Below are 21,733 nucleotides of genomic sequence, written 5' to 3'. Positions count from 1 at the left end.
CATGCCTAGTAAATCACTATCTTGCCCAAACCAGCCTTCAGTGCCACTTTTGATAACCAGTCATTTAGACACCAACTAGGGCTTTTCCAGACAACAGGCACATTTGATAAGTTAATTATGAACATTATTTGCTACTCATTTTAGTGAATTTTTGTGAGTTGATGGTTTCTGTGCACTGCTGTCTAATACGCATATGTGATAATTTAATTTTAGAAAATACCAAAATAAGGGACAATGTGCCAACGGTGTATCCTTTTTAAGATACAAACTTAAACCATACCTATAAATGCTACAGATGATCTAACACCACACTGCTATTACAAACATTCAGAGTTAATAAGTGATTATATTTTACAGTAAAATATTAGGATTACCAAATTTCACAGAACAACAGTGTAATTTTATCCTTTTGTCAAAGTAGAGTGAATATTTATAATACTAAACCACTATCCCAGAACCCAGTATCAGTTGCAGGTTGCCTAACAGTACCCAGAGAGGGGAGGGGGGAGGGGGGGGGGGAGAGAGTGTTTTCGATATATCAATTATTGCAATTATTGACCAAATTTAAAATGCTGTCATAATCTTCTTATTAAGAGGCAGAATCTTACGTTAAACTTTTAAACACAATAAGACAAGTTTTACAGTCAGAAACTGCATGTTCTTAAACATTTAGTAACCAGCAACAAACTTTATATATGAATTCAAATCTTTCCTAAGCTTTTTCTCATATGCTTTAAGTCAAATATTTAACACATTAACTCATTTATTAAGTAATCAGACATTTGAAGCCATTTCATACTTGGGAGTTTGATTATTTATGGAATTGGAGTTAATTGGCACCTGACTAAATAACTACAATGTGTGTGTGTGTGTGTGGGGGGGGGGGGGGGGGGGCGCGGATAATTCAACCAAGAGGAATGTGTCCAACAGAACTGAATACTCTGTAAACTTAATCTGCCAATATCACAAATAATTAGCAATAAAAAGCAATGAGCCACCATGAAACTATTTACACCAGTCTTCAATATTCAGAATCTAAACTAGGTAGGTATAATACATTTGTTGTTCACACCTGATCGAATGCCCTTGTGAAGAATGTAGCAAAAGTTGACACAAATGCCACAGTGCGGTCACGACAAGCAGCTCCAATTGCTATGCCCACAAGATTTTGTTCTGCAATGAAGCACTCTATGTACCGGTCTGGATACACCTGCAGAAACACCAAAATCAAATTGATAATCTGCTGTCACAATGGTAGGAACATCATTCTACCAAAGAGATTAACGCATAAAAACTTCACAATTAGGTACCATAACTGGACTATAACAGGACATACCTTCCGAAGCTTGTCAGAGAAGGTAGAATTCTTTGTATCACCATCAAGAGCTATGACACGACTATTGTTGGCAGCAATTTTTGCCAGTGCAGTCCCATATGCCAGTCTTGTTGCCACACTTTCTCCTGTCTTGTAGTTTGGAGGTGAGGATAATTTCACATTTGTTATGTCAATAATAGGAGCATCTTCTTTCAGAGGCTTTTGGGGATGCAGTTGCAGTGGACCTTTATTTTTTATTAAAGATTTTAAATGCTGAAATACAACAAAATGGGAAACTTGAGAGATGAGGTAAAAAGTACATTTACCTGGTAAGTTGATGGCTAAATGACAATTTATCATTCTTTTTTTATTCTTGACAAAAAAGAGCAGCATACCTCAAGAACTGTATCTGCCTGAGCACCAAGTGGTTTACCATGCCAATTTTCTTGATCTTCAATTGAAGGAAAATGTTTTCCTTTGTATGTTTTTGCCACTATAGCAGTTGGCTTTCCTTTGGTGGTGGAAGCTTCATGGAATGCCTGTTAGGAAGAGCAACATTCCCCGTCAACACCTTCGATGAGAAAATCCCACAAGCATACATAATATCAATACCATAAATAAAATTGTGTTCAATTTATCAGTGCAAACATGCTTTCCCCCTTTATTAGGGGAGTTTCCTTCTTTAATCCTCTTTTCATAATTTTATTATAAATACTCTAAGCAATGTAACAATAATACATTTTTACACACATGCCTAAAACACCAGACTTAACAATCCACAGCTGTACAAAATTCTTTGAAGTTTATTCACTGCCTGTTAATTGCTTAACAGCAGATACATTTGGGTTGGTCCAGGGAAAGGGCACAGATAGCTAAAGGGGTAAAGGGGACCACTTGAGGTAAGTCAGAAATCCTGATTTGAGTCCCGGTCCAGCAGAGATTTTCACGTGTTGCTGTTGGGTGTTAGATGTATACCTAATACAGCTGATGTCGAGGAAATCACAGGCAGCGAATAAATTTTAAAAACAATCACAGAATAACATACTGTTCTGAATACCTACAATGATAATTTTATGGGACAGCCAAGAATATGTTCTATTTTAGGGTCAATTTTATTTAGAATTATGTTAAACATTTATCTACAAAATACATTATATTTATTAGAGTCTATATTGGAACATGGGAGGTATGTTTTGTTGCCTGCAGATGTTTACAATGTCCACATATTATTGCTGGTATGGAAAATAGTTTTCATATAAATGAAGGTACAAGTAGTCCTTTAGAATATCTGCATTGCCTGAACCTGGTATGGAAAATAGTTTTCATATAAATGAAGGTACAAGTAGTCCTTTAGAATATCTGCATTGCCTGAACCTTTAATTCCACTTTGTCTTGTCAATATTGACAGAGTTCATTGGTATTATCCTAGTGTTGGAACAAGAACCTACGTCTGTTAACATAGACTTCCATGGAATGTGATCCTAAGAGTTGTCAGCCTAGCTGGAATGTGCAACCCACTGTATTTCAATGTTTGTTTCACTTTTCTGTAAACTTTGTGACTCCTTCACCTTTCTGTGAACTTTGTGGCTTAAGTTTTATAAAATCTTGTTGGTTTCATCACCTAAAATTCCTTTTCCCACAATAATTAAGCCATCTTCAACCTGTTTTGACTTTGAACAGAATTCATGATAAATTGCACATTTTGAAGTTTAGTATAATGTCATAAAATTAATCCACAGGCACATTTTTAACAAACCTAGTGTCCACAATAGAATTTACATCATCTGAAAGTCACTTAAAATATGCAATGCCTGCATTTGTCAAGTTCCATATATCATCACTAAGGAAAGAATTCCACTATGTCTTCAAATATTGTGCCATGTAAGTGGCTATGGAACACCAACAATTCCAGCATTTTAATACTGACACAGGAAAGAATCTCCCAATTTATTTTCTCGTTACAGAACTGTGAATACTAATGTTTTCTCTTTTTATTGTGTTCAGAAAAGCACTCTAAGTTCATTATTGTAGTGTTCAACTTTGAAGGTTAATTAGAAAATACTATTTCCAACTAGATTCAGTTAGTGTGCCCAACACTAAACATGGCTCAAATAGTCTCCAAGTATTGTTTCTGAAGGGATCAAGCATTTGCTCATATATTCACACAGTGCAACACACAATGCCATAGATATGTAAACAATATTGCATTATGTTATTGTGACAGACATGCGAAGCCTGCTTCAAATTCACTTTAACTGTCAGATAATCTTGTGCTGTATGCTCTATGAGGTAGCCAGATGCAATTTTGGGGGGGGAGTACAATTTCACAATCAGTCACAAACTCTGAAAGTAGCACCTATTGTTATTGTTCATTTATTGCCATGAAAATATTCTTATACTTTATTCATAATGATATGGAAATAAGAGAGGTAAGTTCATACCTAACATGGAAAAGTTCCTCAAATCTGGCTCCTTCCTAGTAAGATCAAAATGACGATGTTTTACACAATAGACAGCCCCATTTATTTACAAAGCAAATAACTGAACATCGCCATCAAAGCTTACTATTTTCCTGTAGGTCTTTTGTCACACTAACATTTCTGGGGCATCATTTATGTCCATAAAGTTAACCTCCACTTAGAGGAACAAGTCAAGATTCAATTTCCAACAATATTAGTAAACCACATCCCTTAGATTTTGCAACACTTCATTAAAATCCACAGCTTTCACTTTGCCATTTTATCACACACACAGTATTTTCCTTTACCGACTTACCATTAGTAAGAAAAGGTAACTGAGCAATATGGAAACAATTATTCTTAGTTCACTAGCATCAGCAACAACAGACAGCTGAATACTACTGAAACTTACCTTGCTCAATTCTTCCACATCATGGCCATCAACAACTATGGCATTAAGTCCAAATGCATCCAACCTTTTACGATAGGTTTCCATGTTGTGCTGCAGCACAGTTGGATCAGACTGACCCAGACGATTGACATCAAATATAACACAGAGATTGTCCAGTTTATAATAACTGGCAAAATTGAGAGCTTCCCATATGGATCCTTCTGCACTTTCTCCGTCACCCACAAGGCAATACACTCTGTAAGTAATAAATAAAATATGCATCATTTATCACACACACAAAAACAAGTGTGACATCTACGTCAACTTTGAATGCTGTTGACTAATCCATATCGTGTTACATTACACTGCTGCTAGGACCACAGCCAACACTATCCATTTTCAAAATATGGCCTAATAAGTAACATTTTGCTAACTACCGTATTTACTCGAATCTAAGCCGCACTCGAATCTAAGCCGCACCTGAAATTTGAGACTCGAAATTCAAGGGGAGAGAAAAGTTTTACGCCGCACCTCCAAATCGAAACAAAGTTGGTCCATTGCAATATGAGACACAATTTAGGTCGAATGAATGACGATACACCTACAGTAGTTTGGTTCGAGTCGTAAGCTTAGCAGTTAAGCTTTACCAGGTAGCCATTGCTATGTGTCAGACGCTCCGTCCGTATTTATACGGGTACCCTTTCTTTTTCACGTGCTTCGTCTGGTTTGAATCAATTGCTTATTTTGCTTTGATCTGATAAGTGTCATTCTCTTTGTTATAGGTGTTTACGTCACCCTAAGCTGAAAATGCATTACTATACTGTGTCATGCATTGTTTGTCGCATTCTGATAGTGCGTATTTACGACCTGTCGGTGCTCGCAGCATGGCTTGCTTACAATTAAAAAAAAAAAAAAAAAAAAAAAAAAAAAAAAAAAAAAAAAAAAAAAAAAAACAAAGAAAGAGAGGAATCGTCTCATTAGTGAAACAATGGCAAAAGAATGCTATTTGTTGTTACTTACACTGCTGCTTTCTTTGATAATGATCAACAAGAACCAAATAATAGACTGCGTATGATAGAACATGTTCTGAACGAGAGTTAGGCGAAAATTTTTCTCCGTTTGAAAATCTTTGCGGCCGCTTCTTTAGTACATCAAATTCAGCACAGAAATTAGAGTCATCTTAGATTTAAAAATCTAGTCAGTTGCCATGCTTCATTTCTGACTGTATCACTACTAGGCATAAGAATAATACGAATATAAACATGACACGATACGTATATTCTTCCGCGTTTGCTGTTGTCTCACTCTAGTTTCGTAGTTTATTAGGCAGACAGGATTTAAATGAGATAGCAGCAAACATGAAAGAATACATGTCAAAATGTTTATATTCGTATTATTTTTATGGTGAAGAGAATACTGTATGTGATTCACTTTTCATGAGGTTCTTATTAGCAACCATCACTTCTCACAGGTAGGAAAAAATTCAGAACGTAGAGTTGGCCATATTGACAAACATCCCAAACAGTCTTGCCAGTCGGATTTTCGTAGTACATTGTAATTCTGCTACATTCGAAGATGAACAATGCGGAATTTATATTTACTTCGTTGGATAATGTATGAGAATGCAGTGGTTGAAACTCGGGGCGGAGAAAAAAAGCTCGTCTTCCACCTTTTTTTTTTAAATTTATTTACAAACGCATAGGTTCTGGCGCCAGTATTTATCTTTGTGCCTACAAAGCATGCCTGTGTAGCGCTACATATATTCGGCGGCAGAACTTCCGCTTGCTTTGCACTCGATTCTAAGCCGCAGGCGGTTTTTTGGATTACAAAAACCGGAAAAAAAGTGCGGCTTAGATTCGAGTAAATACGGTAGTATCTACACAAATTCTCATTTTTATAATAAAATCATCACTTCTAACATAAATACCTGATTAGTTGACTTGTGCAAAGGAATATCTCAGAAATGTTTGTACACAGAATGCCAACAGAGAATGGTTTGCTGGTGTATTTTCCAGTGGTAACTATACTCATTTGCCACAAAGAAACTTAAATATGTGTAAAAATAATTTTTGTATTTGTCCTTTGACAATTCTATATGGTAGTAATGATCTTATCAAATACCTACCACTTGGAATTTTCCTACTTTAATCCACTTGCCCAACTACATCTCATTACAAAATACAACTGGATTATACACAGATTGTTGGTAGGAAATTCACCATGTCCTTTTTTAATGGAACTATGCCAGCATTAAATTAACATTTATAAGCTTCATGACAAACCTAATACTTAAACATGAGGGAAATTAAAATTTATTCTCTGGTATAATTAATTATTCAACTTTTTATTAAAACATTCAACATTAAGGTTATTAATACAACTACATGTGCTTCCTATAGTCCCACTGACGAAAACTTTGTGCTTAGAACAAAACACAGAAGTGTTGATGTTCTACAACAACCTATTTAATTTCATAAAGGAACCTGTAAAACCAGCCTCCTCTTTGATGACAGGCTGCTATTGTTATGACTAAGCAAACCAAGAAGTCTACAAGTCACAAACAACGTTTACTTTCAAGAAGGTAGATTGCAAAATCAAACTGCTCTTTGTACAGTACATCTAATACTGGAAGAGTATAACAATTTGAAGACAATATCTGGTTTTTTGAGTTATCACCAAGAATGGAAACTTACATAGAACCATTGGATAATAATGAACTGTGCATAATACCAACCATACAGAAAACATACATAATTTTGAATTTGAGAAAGCTTTGTTGAAAGCTTACATTAGCACTGTAACAAGCAGTCTTTACAGCTTACATACAAGAATTCTAGAACCTGAAAGATGATTACAAAACCCAAACTAAAAAGTAAGGAGACGAGATATTTACTTTTAGACAATTCACGGACAGAAATGAGAAATATCAAGTGAAAAATTAAAACAGGTAGTGTTAGGTAATGGTATTCATCTCAACTGATCAAATGGAAAAATCCTCCATTGCATTCAGAAGTTTCCCATTTAGCAAATGTAATGTGTCCTGGACTCCTCTGAAGCATATATTAACATTAGGCGTTATGAATAGTTGGGGACATGAAGCAACAATAATATTTTTAGCAAATCACACTTTGGATTTCATAAGAGTTGTTCTACCGAGACTGCCATTTATGTGTTCACTCATCAAGTTTTGTAAGCATTAAATAATAAAATAGCATCAGTTGGTATTTTCTGCTCCCTACCTATGGTATTTAACTATGTAAATTACAATGTTTCCCTAGATAATCTGATGTTTTATGGGACTGACAGCATAGCCAACCAGTGGATAATGTCATATGTAACCAAAAGAATACAGAAAGTTGTACTTAGTAAATAAACCAATCCAGTACAGGGCATTATTCTGACTGGGGAGAAATCACATATGGAGTTCCCCAAGGTTAAATCTTAGGTCCACTATCTTCCATCTAATATACAAGAAAGTTAGCTCTTTCTGCAGATGACATTAGTACTGTAATCAGTCCTAGCAAACATACAGAAACAGAAGAAATGGTAAACAAAATTCTTAAAGTAACATCGATTCATTTTCTGGAAATAGTCTCACCTCAATTTTAAAATGGCACGAATATACTCTTATTCAGTTCTGCACATGCAGGGGTACTACACCAATGATGTGTATAACACATGATGAGGAGGTAATAAATAGGGCATTAACTTCAAAATTCTTACGTACCCATATTGATGATAATTTAAACAGGAAAAAGAGCATATTGGAACTCCTAAAACAACTTAGTTCAGCCATATTTGCACTTAGAACAATTGCAAATCTTAGGGTGAGACAAATCAGTAAGTTGACATATTTTGTCTATTTTCATTCAATAATTAATATGGCATAATGTTCTGGGGTAATTCATCTTTAAGAAAGAAAGCTTTAATTGCTCAAAATCACACTATCAGACTTGTGGTGCTCACCCATGCTCATCTTGTGGACATCTGTTTAAGGAGTTTGGCTTTCTAACGACTGCTTTGCAGTATATTTATCCTGTCATGAAGTTCAATAGGAACAATGATGTGCATAATCGCAATACCAGAAGGAAAAATGACATCCATGACTCCACATTAAGGTTGTCTTTAGCACAAATGGGGGGTGCACAACACTGCAACAAACGGGTTTGATAACTCACCCAGGGATATAAAATGTCCAACAGATAGCAAAGTAAAATTTGAAAACAAAAAGTTTCTCCTGTTCTGCAGAAAAAATTCTATTACTTTAATGTGTAGACTGTAGAAGGTGGTGGGTAGGAATTACTAACTCACACCTGTAGATATTTAAAAAAACTCCGTTATTCCATTGACAATCTCTTCTGTCACCTTTTTTCAAGTTGTTCATTACATTTGACATGCTTTTGATCTGTCAAAGTTAATGGGACCCTCACTGTGTCAACATATTGCATGAAGGTGCGAGGCCAAGAATGACACACTATTATTGCACAATATTTATGCTGGGACTCTTCAGAAATCTGTCAGCATTCGATGACGTGCAACTCTCATGTACTATCTTGGACTTTTAACCTCCAATATAACCAACTAGCTACTTCATTTTTCACACTTTTTCTAACAAGGATAAAAGTCCTCATGAAAGTTATTTGCACCTCTTAAGTAATTGCATATATATCAGATATCTGACATAGTTTACTGAATGCATTGCCCTACAAATGAAGAATTCAATATGGCAACACTGCACAAGCAATAGTGAGCAGTCTTGGTTGTTTGTAGTAGGTCTATGATTGTTGAGAGAGAGAGAGAGGTATCTGGGGTTTCTTAAACAGTTAGAAATTTCATTTCTCAAAGTACCGCACAATGCTTTAACATATATCCTCCAGCTTACACCAATATTTGGCAGTTACCTTTTTTTAGCTTTTTATGTTAATTTGTTTGGATCAAATTTTAATTTCTCTCATTCTTGGCAGGAACTGCCATGTATTGCACAATGTATTTTGCAATATGTTGAGCACGCATCAATATTTTTACAGCTCATCAGGCTCCTTCAATATATTGCGCAAACTGTCAATACTCATAATCAGATTTCATTAATGCTGCACCTGGCAAGAGCGCTACAACACAATGTAGTCACCAATAAACTGTTCTCAGAAATGTAGCACACTATCCTTAAAAATGCTACAGACACAACACCCTGTATTGCACAAAGCACCACTTGCTACTTTATATGACATGCTTAACCTTAAACTGCTTTTTTGCAGAGTGATCATTGGGTCATTTGTATGCTCTATTTGCAGGTGACAGCACTTTGCATGTTGCGCATATTTAGGTTTTGTATTTGAAGAGAGGGGTGTGGTGTTACATCATGCAGAAATGAAACCAATCCATAGGAATTTTTATTTTAGTTACCTATAACATTCAATAATAAAACTCTTTAGGTTGCAATACCTAACACTGGAAGACACTTCCATGTTCCTTTGCTTTAGTCATAAATATTTTTCTGCTGTTGGCAACTGAGGCCAACAACTGCAGAACAGCAGTTGGTTTGATGCAGCTCTCCATTCCCATCACTTGCCATTTATCTTCTTCATTTCAACATACACACTGCACAATAATCATCAAAACAGTGTGTTACACATTCATATGTAGGTCTGCCACTGCATCTCTTTCATTCCATCATTCCTTCTACAACAGTTTTGAACAACTTACATTCTAAGACATACACAACCATTTTATCTACTTCATATTCTTTGCTATTCTTTTTTTTTTTTTTCTCATTGGCTCAGTTCAGGACTACTACATTTCTTACTGTAACATCACATTTTAAATCTTTTAATCACTCCACTATCATCCCCACATTTTGCATCCATGCACAGGTCTGCTCCAAACTTAGCTTACCACAAACATTTTTCTGGTCTCACTGTTTATCTGGCTTATGATGTCTGCATATATTTAATGCAACCGGCCACAATTGCTATTAAAATGCTTTATTTCAATGCTAGAACTGGTTTCAGACTGCCATGCTCATCTTTAGATGGCTAACTTTTCTAATTACATTGATGTTTTTGTCAGCAGCATCATCTACTTAGGCATTTTACAAGAATATTTGAGTATTCAGAGCCACTTTGTATGTTTTTTTTATTATTGAAACAATGCCAGTGCACCTGTATTTATTTAGACATAAGATGAAACAGTTTCAGAGACTTGCATATCTTCCTGTGGACAGCAGTTCATTCTGTGGTGGTCCTTTAGGTTTTCAAGGACACACTACAAGCTGTTGCATTGCAAACAGCACGCATTACAAATATATCACTGTAGCACACTTCGTGATATTCTTAATGTCAGTTTGAGCATCACACATAGGCCTTACCCTCAATGATTTTGTATACAGTGAAAAGGCTTTCCATTAATCAAAAACATAAAGGGTACCATTCATTCCTATTGAGCAAATATGGTGTATCAGATGTGCAACATGTTAGTAACTGAAAAATGTTATTTTGAGAGTTAAAGTGCTCATCAACTTTTTTTATGGACAAACCTACTATTGAGCAAGTTTTTTGCCCTCATCCCAAACACCACTTCTTTTTTTAAAATTTTTTTTGTAATGCCCTCAGATACACTATGTGATTGAAAGTATCCAGACACCTGCTTGAAAATGACTTCCAAGTTTGTGGCGCCCTCCATTAGTAATGCTGGAATTCAGTACGGTGTTGGCCAACCTTTAGCCTTGATGACAGCTTCCACTGTCACAGGCATATGTTCAATCAGGTGCTGGAAGGTTTATTGGGGAGTGGTAGCCCATTCTGCACAGAGTGCTGCACTGAGGAAAGATATAGATAGAAATGATAACTACAGATACCAATCTAGTATATATTCTTCCAGAACAGTTACTATCTTCATATATAGTTGAAGGCTACCCGGCCATTGACCTCTTCCTGTGCCAATGCGCACACTTTGCCCAGACTCTTAAGGGAATTGTCACCTTAGTTGGCGCAAGTAATGAGTGAATGGGTAAATATCCTTTAGGAACATTACGTATGTAGGTTGTGGACAGTTGGGAATGTGGGTCTCACGGGAAGCGTGCAAAGGTTAAGTCCCTGTAGCTGCGCTATCCTGTCCTTGGTGACTCAGATGGATAGTGTCTGCCATGTAAGCAGGAGATCCCAGGTTCTAGTCCCAGCCGGGGCACACATTTTCAGATGTCCCCATTGAGGTATAACAACAACACCTGTTAGCAGCCAAGGGTTTCGATTAATTATCATTTCTTTCTAGAGAAGCTGCATGGTCATCACTGGTATCTGTTCTTTCGGAACAGTTACTATCTTCATATTGAGCTATAGATGTCTGTCTGTGAGGCCTGGCACAAAGTTGGCGTTCCAAAACGTCCCAAAGGTGTTCTATAGGATTCAGATCAGGAGTCCATGCAGGCCAGTCCATTACAGGATTGTTATTGATGTGTAACCACTCCACCACAGGCCATGCATTATGAACAGGTGTTCGATCATGTTGAAAGATGCAATCGCCATACTGGAATTGCTCTTGAACAGTTGGAAGCAAGAAGGTGGTTAAAACATCAATGTAGGCCTGTGCTGTGATAGTGCCACACAGAACAACAAGGGGCCAAGACCCCTCCATGGAAAACGCGAACACACCATAACACCCCCGCCTCTGAATTTTACTGTTGGTACTACACACACTGGCAGATGAAGTTCACTGGGCATCGCCATACCTATACCTTGCTATCGGATTGCCACATTGTATACTGTGATTCTTCACTCCACACAACATTTCTCGACTGTTCAATCGTCCAATGTTTACACTCCTTACACCAAGAGAGGCATGGTTTGGCATTTACCGGCATGATGTGTGGCTTATGAGCAGCCGCTCAACCACGAAATCCAAGTTTTCTCACCTCCCATTTACCTGTCATAGTACTTTCAGTGAATCCTGATGCAGTTTGGTATTCCTGTGTGATGGTCTGGATAGGTGTCTGCCTATTACACATTACAAACCTCACCAACTGTCTGCGGTCTCTGTAAGTCAACAGACAAGGTCGGCCTGTGCGCTTTTGTGCTGTCCTTGTCCTTTCTCATCTCCACTTCACTATCACATCGATAATAGTGGACCTAGGGATGTTTAGAGTGTGGAAATCTCTTGTACAGACGTATGACAAATGACACCCATTCCACCTGACCACACCTAAATTCTGCGAGTTCTGCAGAGCACCCCATTCTGCTCTCTCACAATGTCTAATGACTACTGAGGTCGCTGGTATGGAGAGTACCTGGCAGCACAATGCACCTAATATGAAAAATATATGTTTTTGGGTGTGTATAGATACTTGTGATCATGAAGCGTAACTTGTCAATTATAATCATCAAAAGTTCTATATATATAAATGTGTGTACAGATATGTATAAATTTAAAGTATACAATTTGATGTGTTTATAATATTTTGTTAAAAATGCTGGAAACAACTTTTCATATCAAAGTCTTAAAATACAAGCATTTTTCTGTCTCATATCCCACACGTCTTTTTTACTTCGTTTACATCTTTGGTCAACAGGAAATTAATATCTTTATATCTTTTACTAATGGATAAACTGTCACATAATACTGATCAATTAAAATCTGGATGGTAAGTCAGGATTTGAAATCTGCCGTAACCACCTAGTTCCCTCACTTAGAAGATAATGGAACACAGATTCACCATTCCTATAAGAGGCTGCTCATGTCTAATAGGAAACTTCACAAAAAAATGTCAACAAGATCCACCAGAACATTTATCGCAAAATTGGTGCTGACAAAACTAGATGAGCAGTTTGAGTTGAAGAAAGTATATGTGGCCAGAATAAATTCAGGAGTCTGGGGTCACCCAAGTTCTGGATATCTCCTGCATAACCTACAACTGACTGACAACCAAAAGAAAGCAGCCAGCTCACCTTCAAACTGTCAGCTACAACTGAGGTTGCCACAAATGTAGTGGGTTCCCATGGTTAGCTCATTCATAACCAGAAATTTACAGGCAATACCTGACACCTTTTGGGTGTGATGCAAGTTTGAAGTTAACAGTATAGACATGTAGTAAAAGTGCACTATTCATGTACCACAGGTTTTCTGTTGTGTGCTGCAGCTAGCAACAGTTTGCACAGCGAATGAATGGAGTGAACAAGGCGAATCACAAGTGGTTATTAGTCAATATGGTAGAACCAATGAGAAAATAGCATTGAATAAATGTCTTACAGATTTACGCACACGCACACGTCACAAGTTATTGATAGTGAAATTAATAATCAACAGTGAAGGTAGCATTAACTCTGTCCCTCTATTTTCTGATAAAGGAGAGAGCAGGATTCCACGCAGAATTTAAAGAAAAACCACAATCCCTCTTTATAAGGTTAGTTGCTAACTTAATTTCAACAGCTTCCTGAATAACACTATCCCAATGGCTGGAAATGCATGCCAGAATCTCCATGTTGTTATACTCCACAGGGTGACCAGCGCCAAGACAATGTTCAACAATGGCAGATTTGCTCGGCTGTTTTAAGTGTGTGCCACTTATGTTCAGCACATCGGACCTCCACAGTCCTGATAGTCTGCATGAAAAACTGCTCTTACCCTTGTCAAAAAAAATAGAACAGAGTTAATGCTACCTTAACTGTTATTAATTTCAATCTCAATAACTTTATGTCTGTCATCTTTGATTTGTGATGGTGCTAATGTTTACACGGTGTGCGAGTGTTAACTTTCCGGAGTTTCTCTGAAAACCAAGGCTGTACACTCCATCGCACAGCACTTACTTGCTGCAATTATTGCTTGAAAATAGCAGTGTGTGCTCCTGTTGAAATTTCTGATGTTGTCTACGACATCACCTGGCTGCATTCCTGCAAGTTATTTGAACACTGTACACGCCGGGAGAAACTCTGGTCTCAGTATTGAGGTAGCTTTCATGACATCAGTGTGCAGTTGCATTATGCAACAGTTCGGCAAAGCCTTAAAAAAACTGCAAGCCAAGGTTTTAGACATTTCAGCTTCTCTTTAAATATGGCACACCTGTAATGTTTTTAGCTGAGCTTTACACATTTTTTTCAGTTTACAAGGATTGATCTGAAAAGAAACTTATGGAGGTCAGGAATTCAGAATCAGATCCACCTCCTTCAGCTGCTGATAATCAAAACTGGAAATCTTCAATAAAATTCTTCAGGGTATCAGACCGCATCATCATAATTTAAAATGCGCCAACGTTCAGCCAATGATAGATAATAAAGGAAACACCAATAAAGTATACCTTTCACCCCTCCTCCTCCTCCTTTTACGGCCAATCAAGTAACGACACGGTTTTCTCGTGCAGCTATTTAAGGAATCAAGTGTGTTCATTTAGCAGTTAACGTAAGGCCCTGATGAAGGCTAGCTGCAACGCTGGCCAAAACGTTGGCGCATTTTAAATTATGACGATGCAGTCTGATACCCTGAAGAATTTTATTGAAGAAGACAACGGCCGCGGAAGCCTACGCTTACAAAACTGGAAATGTCAAATTAAATACCAGGGATTCTTTGACAGATTATCTGACTCTGAAGAAGAACCCATATGTCATAAAATAGAAACTGGATCAGATAATGTTGAGATATGGAGAAGGATCAGAAACTGATTCTAAGGTGATACAAGGACTTGCTGAAAAATGCCTCCCATTTTTTAATGTGAAAATTCAAAGTTTTTTAAAAAATAAAACCAACACTGTTAACATTTTCCATCTTTATTCTTCATTTTTACAAATTTATTCCACACCAGTCATCCTGACAACAAACAAATTTTTCCCCATGAGGGACCAGTTTGGTGGTAACATCACTAAAATGTTTGACTGTTAATGGAGCTCCAACCCTCACCTCTGCTTGCACCACTTTGTCACTATGAAAGTGAAGTTCTTGAAGGTGTTCTTTAAGTTTTGTAAACAGAAGAATATCAGATGGGGCCAAGTCAGGACTGCATTGAGGATGACTAGTGACAGTGAACCCAAAGCATCGGGAAAGGAAAGGAATGTAGATGTTGCAGCATTCTCATGTGGTTTGGCATTGTCGTGCTGAAGAGGAGGGCATTCCATGTGCCATGTGTGGACTAGTACTTCAAATTCTCAGCTAGCTTTCAGCACGCTGTTCCTCACACACCAACAAGTTACATGGTCATCAATCTTCTGACTGGTTTGATGCAGCCCACCATGAATTCCTCTCCTGTGCCAACCTCTTCATCTCAGAGTAGCACTTGCAACTTACGTCCTCACTTATGTGCTCAGAACATTCCAAGCTCTGTCTACAGTTTTTGTCCTCTACTGATACCTCTAGTACCATGGAAGTCATTCCCTCGTGTCTTAACATATGTCCTATCATCCTATCCTGTCCCTTCTCTTTGTCAGCATTTTCCACACATTCCTTTCCTCTGTGCAGAACCTCCCCATGCCTTACCATATCTGTCCACTTAATTTTCAACATCCGTCTTCTCAAATGCTTCGATTCACTTCCGTTCTGGTTTTCCCACAGTCCATGTTTCACTATCATACAATAGTGTGCTCCAGACGTACATTCTCCTAAATTTCTTTCTCAAATTAAGGCCTATGTTTGATACAACTGCTCTTGGCCAGGAATGCCCTTTCTGCCAGTACTAGTCTGCTTTTGGTGTCCTTGCTCTATCTGTCATTGGTTATTTTGCTGCCCAAGTAGCAGAATTCCGTAACTTCATGACCATCACTCCTGATAAGTTTCTCGCTGTTCTCATTACTTTTGTCTTTCTTCGATTTACTTTCAATCCATCTTCTATACTCATTAGATTGCTCATTCCTTTCAGCAGATCCTGTAATTCTTCTTCACTTTCACACAGGATAGCCATGTCATCAGCAGATCATATCACTGATATCCTTTCACCTTGAATTTTAATCCCACTCCCGAACCATTCTTTCATTTCTATCATTGCTTCTTTGCTGTACAGAGTGAACAGTAGGGGTGAAAGACTACATGCCTGTCTTACACCCTTTTTAATCTGAGCATTCTTGGTCATCCACTCTTATTATTCCCTCTTGGCTCTTTTACATATTGTGTATTACCCGTCTCTCCCTATAACTTACCCCTATTTTTCTCAGAATTTCAAACATTTCCTCTTTCATTTCATTTTACATTGCTGAACACTTATTCGGGGTTGACAAATGCTATGAACATGTCTTGATTTTTCTTTCATCTTGCTTCCATTATCAAACAATGTCAGAACTGTCTTTATGGTACCTTTAGCTTTCATTAAGCCAAACTGGTCATCATCTAGCACATCCTCAATTTTCTTTTCCATTCTTCTGTATATTATTGTTTTAAGTAATTTGCACACATGAGCTGTTAAGCTGATTGTGTGATAATTCTCACACTTGTCAGCTCTTGCAGTCTTCGGAACCGTGTGGATGATATTTTTCCGAAAGTGAGATGCTATGTCACCAGACTACCAGCACCTTATAATGCCTAATGCCTCAATTTTGAATGTAAAAACTGAAAGCTTTTTAAATTAAATAAACTTCACTAACAATCTACATCTTTATTCGTCATGTCTACATATTTGCAGCCCTCTGCCACTAGAGGGTTCTGAACTGTAGTGTGTAAATATCACCTAACTACAAGCTGCTCCAATGTACAATGCTGCAGAGAAACAGAGACATCTATAATTTAGACAACAACAACTTTGGCGAAGAATGTACACATTTCGAAAGCTATCTGTTAGTTATGAAGATAGAAGACAGTAACAAATTGTTGTCCCCCTTCATTTGTTTGTGGAATTTATTTATTTATTTTTTTTTAATTAATGTCTATACAAATATGTACACAACATTCATTCAAGATTTAAAACTTTATTCGAGCAACAAAGTGTATTGCTGCAAGGTTCTTTTCTGTTTTCAAACAGATTAAGCACGACCTATGGACAGCAGAGAATAAAGAACAACTGGTTAATCGTCAAGTTCTAGCCATAGAATCACGCATAACCGTCAGTCTGGATTTTGAGGAAGTGGTAAATGAATTTGCAAATAAAGTGAAAAGGAAGTCATTTCTTCACGTTCAAAATTTTGGGAGAGGTCAGTTAAATGGTGTTGTACCTTAGATTTGTACTAATTAAATTTCACATTTACGTGAAGTAATTCTGGTGTAAGTTATTAAACTGTTGTGATTTTCTTTGTATTTTACCATATCTTGTGTCCAAGTTTGGTGTTTCTGTGGTAATTTTTCACTGAAATGGGCTATTGAAATTTAGTAGTTATTTTATTATTTTTGAACACTCATGTGCCTTGTGTCATTTAAATACTTCAATAAAGTTTAAAGTTGAGGTAAATGAGTACAAAGCTTTATTCAAGTAGTCCATAAATGAATAGCAATATTGAAGTTCATGAAAATAAATTACTGTACAGGAGCTTCCCACACCCTAAATGCAGTCTGCTCCTATTCATTGACTGCCAACTCTCAACCAAAGTGACATTTTAACTGAACCTAGACCTCGGGCTATGCTACCAGTAACCACAGCCCGTTTCCAGGCATATTTGTTGGCTTTGCCAGCTCACAACCAAACTATAACACTGGAATGTTTAACAATAGCCCAAGGAAGCTTATCATATTCCAAAAAACATACAGTGCAAGGAATAAATACAAAAACCAATAATCAGCCTTATAATTCATAATAGGTAGATCAATAATTTCTCTCTCTCTCTCTCTCTCTGTCTCTGTCTCTGTCTCTGTCTCTGTCTCTGTCTCTGTCTCTGTCTCTCTGTCTCTGTCTCTGTGTGTGTGTGTGTGTGTGTGTGTGTGTGTGTGTGTGTGTGTGTGTGTGTGTGTGTGTGTGTGAAGTTACACCTTTGTGTATTATGGTAATGTATGTTCACAACCTTTTTCATAATTGTGGGACCTTCATTATCCAGCATGATATGATCCATATGAGAATGATTTGTATTGTATGATATACAATGGAGCATTTCTTCTCAATGTCTTACACTATTTAAATTAGTCACATTAGTTTATTTACTGTAGCTGTTATTGTAATTTTAACAGATGCTGATGCAAAGAATTTATTATAATGTCTTACATAATCCCAGATATATTCAATTTACTAAGTACAGTAAGTGATATTAATACAATGATGAAGTAAATTGAATGCATCGGATTTATTATAAGACCTTAGGATTAATTTTCTGTATCATTGGGTCAAAATTACAATAACATACGCAATAAATAAACCAATGTGACACCCAGTTTAATCCAATGAAAAAGACATTCCCCATTGTATATAAAATATCATTAGCATGTGGATCGCATCATGCTGAGTAATGAAAGTGCCACAAATAAGAAAAATATACATTATGCACATATATCAACACAATACATTAAGATATAATTACAATTGTCATACCTTTTAAGGCAAATCTGAGATACACTGAAGCACGAGGACCTAAATAGATCTGTCCACACGGAACATATCCTAAATACAAATACTTAAGTAGTTACCACATGTAGCCACCTTTATTAACCACATTCAACACATCCACTCCTAAATTTCGATCCCTGTAATAGGTGGCATGTGAAAATGGGCAAAGGCCGAATCTAATCAGTTACTAAATAAATAGCAGCTTTGGTGTTAAACATTTTCAAATCTCTTTTCTTTGTCACATAATTAGTTTAATGGTAATAAATATATGCATGAGAAAGCTTCCAAAGTGAACTAAAGACAAACAAGCATTGCCAACACCGTACTTTGTGATTTATGGTTATAAACAGTGAAGTACCAGCATCCTTTGTTACTACAAACACAATATGTCTACAGAAGTTAATGGGACGAATTGAGTTCTAAAGGGACACAATTACAGGAGTTCCATAAATACGGCAATATTCAATGGTTAGGCTCTTTCTATGAACGTTCGGTCATTTGTCCCCTTCCAGAATATCAGTTTCTAAACACCCTCTACAATAGGGTACAATACTGTTGTTGACCTATTAAACTTTCAACAAACTAAGCAGCTCCAGATGCCTATACTGAATTCTTCAGAACACTAGGCATCAACCCTAAGATTTGTTTGAAAATCGAAAGGTCTAAACTACTCTCCGATTAAGACTATTATTTGACAGTAGCTATGTGGCATTAGTGCTGTCCCGTCAGATTTACCTCTAAAAACTTATCACATGGAAGAAGTCACAAACATGGTCAGAAAATTATTCTACCTGTTGTGGCTGGTGACAGTAAACTGGTCTGCCAGCATGACCCATAACAGATTTCACATGTATACTGCACTACTCCGGTGCTTTGTTCTGGGCCACTGGCAACAGACTGTTCATGTTTGATGTTCACGAGTCCTTTCTTTCTAGTGAATTACCAATACAATATAGTGTACCACAGGGCTCAATCTTAGGCCCACTACTGTCCTTGATTATGTGGACAACTTAGTTGAATATACAAGTCCCACAAAAACTATCCTGTTTGCTGATGACACCAGCATATTGCTCACTGGATCCAGAACAGAAACTTTGCAGTCCACAGCATAAAGTTCTATGAAAAGACTTTCTGAGTGGTTCACAAAAAACAAAACTCATTACAAATACTTAAAAAACTGTGGGTGTCAATTTTCATTTAATTCCTCCAACTAATCACATGTCTATTCAAGCACAATTAAAAAATGATCCCTAGAAAATGTAAGTGTCCCAAAATTTTTGGGTCTATGGGTTCAACAAGACAAAGTGGGACACACATATAAATAACTGGTCTAGAAAACTTATTAAGAATTTTAAAGGCTACAACAAGCAAAGCAACAGCACGGCAGGCATACTATGCACAGTTCCACTCAAGTCCAATATGGGATCGTTTTCTGGGGATACTCAACTCGCAGTGTAAAGGTTTTTAGAAGGCAAAAAAAGAGCTCTAAGAATAATTTGTGGCCTTAAAAAGATGGAGTCCTGTAAATCCCATTTTACTGAGCTTGGTGTTCTAAATGTTTCAGGTTTATTCATTTATGAAACTATCTTGTTCACTAGGGACTACCTCCTGAAAACAGGCAAACCGCTACAGAATAAAAACTATACACAACTATAGTACCAAAAGGAAATCAAACACACATCAAAAATATCCCAGAACAACCACCTATCAGAGGAGCTTAATTAACATTGGTGTAATACTACACAATAAGATACGAGAGGAAATAAAAAATGCTACTCATCCAATATTTAAAGCTAAACTAAAGGCATTTCTAATAAAGTGCTGGGAAATATGGAAGCGTCCGATCTCACCCGTCTGCTTTGACCCATGACGTCACAAATATGGCGGAAACAAAAACAAACGCACACACTTTCCACAAGAAGCCTAATGACACTAACGGGACAAGCGTGGGAAATGGGGTGTTTTGGGTGGGGGGCAAACTAAATATAAACAAATTTAGACGCCTTGCGTAGCTACAACGTGTAAGTGAAGACAGCCATGCATGAATACCCACCCACCTCCCCAGGGGTCGTAACCCCTGCAACCCATAGAAAATAAAGATGCTTCAGTAGCTGATTAGTGTTTTTTTGTCTTTTTAAAAAAAAAATCTCACGGGATAGAACGAACAGATCAGAAAGATAAATATAATAAACTAAAACAGAAATTCGAGGAAACAGATAATTAAAATAAGTAATAAATGTTTTTAAATTTAAAAAAATCTCACGAGATAGAACGAACAGATCAGAAAAGTAAATAAAATAAGATAAAACAGAACTGGAGACAGCCACACTCAAACCAAACTCCGCGCCGTCATGACGTCACACACGACAACACCCTTACATCACGGGTCAAAGCCGACGCGTTGGATCGGACGCTTCTGTCGACCCAAGCGCTGTTTCTATTCTGTCAGAGAACTTCTGAATACATAATAAAATTAAATTTAATAGGTACCTATTTTTAATTTGCCTACTATATTGCTAATACTATGTATTATTGTAACTTATCTTTGACCTGTCCAATATCAATTGTACAATTTGTGCTGTATGATAAAAGTGGACCAATAAAAAATCAAATCAAATCAAATCAAGTTCGGGCAAGAGGCACCAAGGATTGAAGTGATGAACAACTAGTAATTTTAATTTGACTAAAGGCAGAATACAACTGGATATAGTACAAACTTAAGAGGAGAATGTAGAAAGCTTCAAATGGAAAATCTGAATGCAAAATCCACAAGCACACAATGTTGGTAGTCATCACTATGTGATTAGAAGAGCCTACCTGTAGGACGCCTTGTCATAGTTCTTTCCAACGTATGCCATTCCACAAGCAATGGAAAGACCCTGGCCTAGAGACCCAGTTCCAACATCAATAAAGTTTAGGCGAGGAGTGGGGTGGCCTTCAAGATCACTATCAATTTTTCTCAGATTCTGCAGGTCTTTTACAGGGAAAAGACCAGCTTCTGCCCATGCTGAAAGAAAAGACTATTTTTAATAGGAAGCAAAAACTCAAATTTCATTTCAGTTATATGAGAGCTAATCTGCAGTCCAATGTGACTGTATGACATTGTCAAAATAGCAATAACAAGGACAAAACAATTGGTT

The 21,733-nt window shown here is 37.1% G+C and overlaps 1 protein-coding gene across 2 annotated transcripts in view; it reads right to left on the bottom strand.

Annotated features, from left to right (window-relative positions):
- Positions 1-21,733, bottom strand: part of LOC126470619 (transketolase) — a 161,061-nt gene that overhangs the window by 17,070 nt on the left and 122,258 nt on the right. For both annotated transcript variants that reach the window (XM_050098577.1, XM_050098578.1), the window contains exons 3-7: positions 21,411-21,600; positions 4,187-4,421; positions 1,711-1,854; positions 1,337-1,588; positions 1,073-1,210 (exon numbers count right to left, since the gene is read on the bottom strand). In XM_050098577.1, coding sequence (XP_049954534.1) covers positions 1,073-1,210; positions 1,337-1,588; positions 1,711-1,854; positions 4,187-4,421; positions 21,411-21,600 — 959 coding nt within the window. The remainder of the gene's footprint in view (positions 1-1,072; positions 1,211-1,336; positions 1,589-1,710; positions 1,855-4,186; positions 4,422-21,410; positions 21,601-21,733) is intronic.

The sequence above is a fragment of the Schistocerca serialis genome, chromosome 3 (genome assembly GCF_023864345.2).
Source record: "Schistocerca serialis cubense isolate TAMUIC-IGC-003099 chromosome 3, iqSchSeri2.2, whole genome shotgun sequence".
Classification (NCBI taxonomy): domain Eukaryota; kingdom Metazoa; phylum Arthropoda; class Insecta; order Orthoptera; family Acrididae; genus Schistocerca; species Schistocerca serialis.
This window is presented reverse-complemented; position numbering and strand designations above follow the sequence as displayed.